This window comes from Hylobates moloch, unplaced genomic scaffold (assembly GCF_009828535.3).
Source record: "Hylobates moloch isolate HMO894 unplaced genomic scaffold, HMol_V3 SCAFFOLD_8, whole genome shotgun sequence".
In the NCBI taxonomy this organism is placed as follows: Eukaryota; Metazoa; Chordata; class Mammalia; order Primates; family Hylobatidae; genus Hylobates; species Hylobates moloch.
In genome coordinates, this window is record NW_026652283.1 from 9,650,298 (window position 1) to 9,657,885 (window position 7,588).

The window sequence follows — 7,588 nt, forward strand, 5'->3', positions numbered from 1 at the left end:
CCTCAGTATTGCCTGCACAAATATCTACCAGGTCTGCGACGAGTAACTCCAGCAACTTTGCACCGTGTTTTCCAGTAAGCCTACAGACAGGCACTGTGCAGATTCAAGCGGAGAGAAGTCCAAGCACTGAGGCTGCTGCTGCACCAGCCATCCTGAGCCCCTAGTCGGCCTTCCGGCCTCTGCTTCCCCACCCCGCACTAGGACCCCTGCAGACGGTCAGGCACAGCCAGGGTGACTTTCTTCCTCTTTTGGCAGCATGGCGGGCGGAGAAGCTGGAGTGACTCTGGGGCAGCCGCATCTTTCACATCAGGGTCTCACCACCTTAGATGTTACCAAGTTGACGCCACTTTCACACGAAGTTATCAGCAGACAAGCCACAATTAATATAGGTACAATTGGTCATGTAGCTCATGGGAAATCCACAGTCGTCAAAGCTATTTCTAGAGTTCACACTGTCAGGTTCAAAAATGAACTAGAAAGAAATATTACAATCAAGCTTGGATATGCTAATGCTAAGATTTATAAACTTGATGACCCAAGTTGCCGTCGACCAGAATGTGATAGATCTTGTGGGAGCAGTACGCCTGATGAGTTTCCTACAGACATTCCAGGGACCAAAGGGAACTTCAAATTAGTCAGACATGTTTCCTTTGTTGACTGTCCTGGCCACGATATTTTGATGGCTACTATGCTGAACGGTGCAGCAGTGATGGATGCAGCTCTTCTGTTGATAGCCGGTAATGAATCTTGCCCTCAGCCTCAGACATCTGAACACCTGGCTGCTATAGAGATCATGAAACTGAAGCATATTTTGATTCTACAAAATAAAATTGATTTGGTAAAAGAAAGTCAGGCTAAAGAACAATACGAGCAGATCCTTGCATTTGTCCAAGGTACAGTAGCAGAGGGAGCTCCCATTATTCCAATTTCGGCTCAGCTGAAATACAATATTGAAGTTGTTTGTGAGTACATAGTAAAGAAAATTCCAGTACCCCCAAGAGACTTTACTTCAGAGCCCCGGCTTATTGTTATTAGATCTTTTGATGTCAACAAACCTGGCTGTGAAGTTGATGACCTTAAGGGAGGTGTAGCTGGTGGTAGTATCCTAAAAGGAGTATTAAAGGTGGGCCAGGAGACAGAAGTAAGACCTGGTATTGTTTCCAAAGATAGCGAAGGAAAACTCATGTGTAAACCAATCTTTTCCAAAATTGTTTCACTTTTTGCGGAGCATAATGATCTGCAATATGCTGCTCCAGGCGGTCTTATTGGAGTTGGAACAAAAATTGACCCCATTTTGTGCCGGGCTGACAGAATAGTGGGGCAAGTACTTGGTGCAGTCGGAGTTTTACCTGAGATATTCACAGAATTGGAAATTTCCTATTTCCTGCTTAGACGGCTTCTAGGTGTACGCACTGAAGGAGACAAGAAAGCAGCAAAGGTTCAAAAGCTGTCTAAGAATGAAGTGCTCATGGTGAACATAGGATCCCTGTCGACAGGAGGCAGAGTTAGTGCTGTCAAGGCTGATTTGGGTAAAATTGTTTTGACCAATCCAGTGTGCACAGAGGTAGGAGAAAAAATTGCCCTTAGCCGAAGAGTTGAAAAACACTGGCGTTTAATTGGTTGGGGTCAGATAAGAAGAGGAGTGACAATCAAGCCAACAGTAGATGATGACTGAAGAATACCGGTTAAATAATACATTCGGATGGAGTTGGAAGTTGGAATTTCTCTTAACAACCAAGGGGTTTATTTTCAAAGCAATATTGGGGAATTGATTTCACAGTTCGTTACCTTAGTAGGTAACTGTAAGGTTATTCTCTTTTTTTTTTTTGGTTATGAAAACTTAGGGACTACAATTAATATAAAAATTGGCATAATGTTGGATTGAATCTACATTTTGGCAGAAGTTAAGCATTCCCACATAATGTCAAAATTAGACATTATGCAGTTTTGTTTTTTTGTTTGTTTTATTTTGTTTTGTTTTTGAGTCTGGCTCTGTCACCTAGGCTGGAGTGTGGTGGCATGATCTGCAACCTCTGCCTCCCGCATTCAAGCGATTCTCCTGCCTCAGCCCCCAAGTAGCTGAGATTACAGGTGCGCGCCACCACACCTGGCTAATTTTTGTATTATTAGTAGAGACAGGGTTTCGGCATGTTGGCCAGGCTGGTCTCTCCTGACCTCAGGGTGATCAGCCCACTTCGGCCTCACAAAGTGCTGGGATTACAGGCGTGAGCCACCTTGCCTAGCCCACATCATGCAGTTTGAAATGAAACTTTGCCACAACCAGCCTTTGCTGTAGCACACACATATATCACTGAACCTGTTTGAAATTAAGTTTTTTTTCTTTTTCATGATTGTCTTTGAGTACCTCCAGGCTGAAGGACTGTTGTACCAGTAAAAACTTAAAGGCACAAATTATCCTTGAAGACTTGAAGACCTTCTCCCTTTTCTTTGGCCTCATATTTTATGTTGCTTTATCTTTGAAATTTTGCATGAAAAGGATGCAATGAATGGGTTCGAATTGCATGAAAAGGATGCATGAATGGGTTCGAATGAAATTGTCCTTTAGAGCATGATTACTTGTTCCCATGGACAAATAATTTTCTCCCCTTGCTCTTCCTGGCCTGAAACACGGGAAACCAGAGTCAGAAGTTATCTCCCTCTCCCTGTGTTGCCTTGAGATTTTTTCTGCATTGTTTTATGCCTGAAATCCAATAGTCTTCCTCCATTGGAAAATACTGTTATACCAAATAATTCTAGATGAGTAACAAAGATCTTTCTAGGCCTTCATTTTATGTTTTTTCTTAACTGTTATATTATGATTGTGACACAGATTATAATATTACTAATTTTTGGAGGTTTCAAAAGGTCAATAAGCAAAAGATGTTAGAAAGCAAAAAAATAAATAAATAAATAAAATATTATTTTCTATCATGTTCTGCTGATAAAGTAATTCAAACTTTAACCAGCCCTGAAGACGGCATTGTGATTATACATCCCTGGGTTCTGCTGCTGACCTAAAGTAATCTCCATATATAACATTAAAATATATTCCCTTATTAGCTTAAGGGAATAAATGAATAATCAAATTTTTTCTTTTGTTAGTGTAGGGCAAATTAAAATTTTTCTGCTTTTTAAAGTTATGAAACAATAGACTCATAGAAAAAAATTCTTCATATACAGGATTTAAGTATAAAAACTTGTGTGTACATATGTGTATATAAATTCTTGGAAAAGTTGTTAAAATCTCTTATATGTCAAAGCACATGAGAACAGTCAGATAAAATCTGACCTCCTTCAAAAAATCTAATATTTATGTGAGGGTAATATTAATACAATACTTATCTTCTTTGTTTCTCCATTTTATGTTGAGTGTTGAGGAGCAAATGAATTGTCTTTTAGAAAGTGGCATTCTTGCAGTGGGCAGCCTGTCTGCTACTTAGTGCTCTATTATTTCTCTATATCTATTGTTATTTTGTCCTGTTAAATGTTTAAAGAAAGATTAACTATTGCATTACTGTGAGATTTTTATCAAGATTCTTATCATTGTTAGAATATTATTCTTTAATTCTGCCTATTCCTCCACAGTATTTTTCTGGCCCTCTATCTATATGCCACCTTGAGGTCTTCATTTTTTTAACTGAGGTATATATAGACACACTTAAACATTAAGAGTATTGTCTTACTGTCTGTCAGGTAGCTTGCAAATATATTTCCAACAATCTTACCTTTCTTCTGAAAAATCATCAATTTTTGCCAGAGTTAGATTTTTAATTTTAAACCATCATGAATTTTTTAAATATTTACTATAATTTTAGCTTTAAAAAGACTTTCAGATCATGACTTCAATATATTTTATTCAAAAATTTTTATAGTTCCTAATTCTCATCCAATTTTTATGCTTTTTAGTATATTTGGTATATAGTATAAGAGGAATGTATACCATGCCTCTATAACTATCCAAATTGCACAACCAATTTTCATGAAATAAATTGTCCTTTCCCACATTACTTGAAATATCATTTGAATAAGAACCACCATATTCGTAGTTATATAGATTTATGGTTCATTTTGATAGCAGTAAAAAATCTTAATCAGATAAATATCACTCATCACCATTAATTTCCAAAAAGTTTTGATCATGCATGCATACATCCAAGAGAAGTATATTAATTTATTAGTAAATTAATTATAAATAAATTTATATTTAAGGCATGGAAGTCACACATAGATTTTATGGGCACATAAAGAACAATGTGTATTTTTGATTGTTATTTGCATGCTTCATTGTTTTCATCCTATTTTTTTCCCATGGACATGACAGAGAACATCTTCCCTTAGAAATTTGATCTTTCTCAAATATTGATGGTGAAAGAAGAGACCTTAATACAGTAAGTCATCTCTTTTTGACTACTCATATCATCCAAGGCCGTTTATCTTTTGTCCTACATTAGCACTGATAGGCTAAATATTAAATAATCTGATGTATACTAAAATATGAAGATGTAACACGTACAATGAAAGGACATCAGGGATATTATTCTTGTTTAAAAGTAATAGTGCTTCCAGGCCTCTTTAATACCTACTCCCCTTCCTCTGCAGGTAAAAGGTAAATGTGCACCAGTACTAAAGGGACCTCCACCAAATGGGCCAAATAAGATGAGAGGAAAGCCCAAACAATTATCCTAACTCAGGACACACACATTTCTCATAAAGCACTTACTCGGGGTTAATCCCAGTACTTTGGGAGGCCGAGGCGGGCGGATCACAAGGTCAGGAGATTGAGATCATCCTGGCTAACATGGTGAAACCCTGTCTCCACTAAAAATATAAAACATTCTCCGGGCGTGGTGGCAGGCACCTGTAGTCCCAGCTACTCTGGAGGCTGAGGCCGAAGAATGGTGTGAGCCCCGGAGGTGGAGCTTGCAGTGAGCTGAGATCGCGCCACTGCACTCCAGCGTGGGCGACAGAGCAAGACTCCGTCTCAAAAAAAAAAAAAGAAGAAAAAAAAAAGTACTTACTCGGGGTTAATAAAATAAACATACCTGCTCCTCTTTGTCATCAATCTTAATGAGACTAGCACCCAGATCTTGGCATGACTTCTTACTCTCATTCCAAGTTTTCTCTTCTTTTGAAAAATAGTAACACTTCTCTCCATAGCAGGACAATTTTCCTTAACAGGAGGCACAGCCTTTTTCTTGAAAACAAAAACAACCACCCACACTCCATCCCCAAGACCATTTAGAGATATGTACACTTTACGTACTTCATTGCTTACTTCAGAATGAATTACCAGAAAATAGCATTCCCCTGTGTGCCAAAAGTCTGTATGTTGGACATAGCTCTTCTACCAAATTCTGCAGGGAAAAGTACTGTTGAGCCAGACGGTCTCTGACAGACCCAAGGCCACTGTTAGGATTACATTGGGAAATCTTGACTTCTCAAGTATAAACAAACTGCACCAATATGGAGAAGTTCTTCCTGCAGGAAGAAATCTACCAAAGTGAATATATGGGAATTATATTAATCCTAAGAGTTCTATATTGGGTAAACTTATTCACAAGCAAGTAAAATTTACTTAAGTAAGTAAAATTACTCGAATCAATATGACAATAGGGTCTTCTTTAGTGAAATCAAGTGTTCAATTAAATATAGAAAATAGATTTGATGAGAAAAAGCAAAATTAAAAGTCCTGCCAAAGATCAATGTAAAGTTTTATTGAAATGGTGCAGAAGGGTTTAATTCTATGGAAAAAAAAATCTGTTTGCTGTCAGCTTAAGTACTCACTACATATTTGTACTAGATGGTAAAATGGAGTGATCTTTAGAAAGAAGTTTTTTTTTTCTTTTTTCTCTTCTATATCTTGTGTTTTACATTTAAAGGAGCTCTGCAAAACTTTATAATATAAAGTTAATATCATGAATGGGTTTAATGAAAGATCATTTCATTGTCATCATTTACTGAATTTTTTTTATTGAATAGATGAGATTTCACCATGTTGCCCAGGCTGGTCTCAAACTCCTGGGCTCAAGTGATCTACCTGCATTAACCTCTTCAAGTGCTGGGATTACAGGCATGAGCTACCGCACCTGACATTTACTGAAATTCTAAAGAACAAAGTGAATGATGTTGATGAAGTGGAAGTACAATCTGGGAAAAACATAAAATATTTTGAAGTGTCAGAACATAAAATGAATTTTTAAATAAAACCATTTATAAATTATATTTTTCAGTATATAAAACAGTAATTACTTATAAAACAAAAGATATAAACTGGAAATTTAAAGAATTTAGCTGGTTTTTACTCCATCTATCTTCAAACAATTATTTCAAGGTTGTGATTAATATTTGCATTTAAAGGGATTTGTCTCTACGTTTAAGTTTATAATGGATTCATTGAAAGCACATGAAGAAAGAGCTTATACAGCTACTTCTAATGTGCAAAAGGAAAGTTAAGATTCCTTGAAATAAATAGCAATTTCTTCCAAAAAGTCAAGAATAAAAAATGTAAAAGCACAGTCTATGGCTCTGTTAAAAAAAAAATTCATCAGAGATTTCCTGCACAAATGAGTTATTTACAGTTCTGCCTCTATTCACCATTGTTCATTCAAATTCGATTCTACTTGTAAAAATAAACCAACATCAACTGCATAATCTCTTAACGTTCTCAATTATAACAAATGTAGCTATTGCTCCATTCAGCAATCCACTCCAATATCTATATTCTAGACTCGAAATTAAAAGACATATGAAAGACATCTGGTTTCTAAAAACTGCTATTTCCTTATAATTAATCAATTATCTTCTCCTTTCCTTATTGCCCACCCAGGTCCACATAGTGCAGCACTTTATAATTGTGGCAGGACATCTAACAATCTTGCACCATAGTCTTTATGCAATGAATATCTGTCATCTAAAAACAGTCAGCTCTGGAACATTCTATCACTCACCATCTCATCCTCACAAGAGCATCTGAAGGCCAGCTGGCAAAAAAAAAATCACAAAACTATACAGATGCAGATTAATGCAGCTCCAAATTGATGGTTTTTATAATCATTTAGCCCCTCAACAGCATACAACCTCCGTATTGTATCACTCCTTTTTCTCAATTCAACAGATATTTCTATTATTTAATATTTTTCTAAATTATCTACTGGACCTCCTTGACTCTCCTTTTCAGAAGATGCCCTCATCTGCTACTTGACATAGAAATAGTGGCCGTCAGGCATAAATGCCCTCATCTTGTTGCTTGTCCTCCAACAAATACACTGGTACCCATCCATCTATCTCAGAAAAAACATTTATCTTCCCACCGAAAAACTCCAAAATTTCCATCCCTAGTGTGAATTTCACCCTCTGTTATGTCCTAAAGAATCATCATCTCTAGCTATTCCACTTCTATATCATTTTTCCTCTAACATTTTCCCTCCAATGTTTCTCTTCTCTTGTATATAATAATCTCAAGCCACTCCTGCTTCCCAGATTTCTGTTATTTCTTTTTCCTGCTCTTTAAAACAGTTGTCTCTTTTTAATTTTTAGACCCTGAGGTGCCCAATAGGATTAGTCACAATATTTCATTCATAAGACACTT

General features: G+C 36.8%; 1 protein-coding gene across 1 annotated transcript; it reads left to right on the top strand.

Moving 5' to 3' along the window:
- Positions 1-256: 256 nt before the first annotated feature.
- On the top strand, positions 257-2,004 carry EIF2S3B (eukaryotic translation initiation factor 2 subunit gamma B). Its single transcript, XM_032159612.2, has one exon. It carries the CDS (start codon positions 257-259, stop codon positions 1,673-1,675), a length of 1,419 nt encoding a protein of 472 aa, XP_032015503.1. The 3' UTR covers positions 1,676-2,004.
- Positions 2,005-7,588: the final 5,584 nt, after the last annotated feature.

Coding starts and splice junctions, on each gene's coding strand:
- EIF2S3B (XM_032159612.2), top strand. CDS start 257: ATGGCGGGCGGAGAAGCTGGAGTGACTCTGGGGCAGCCGCATCTTTCA.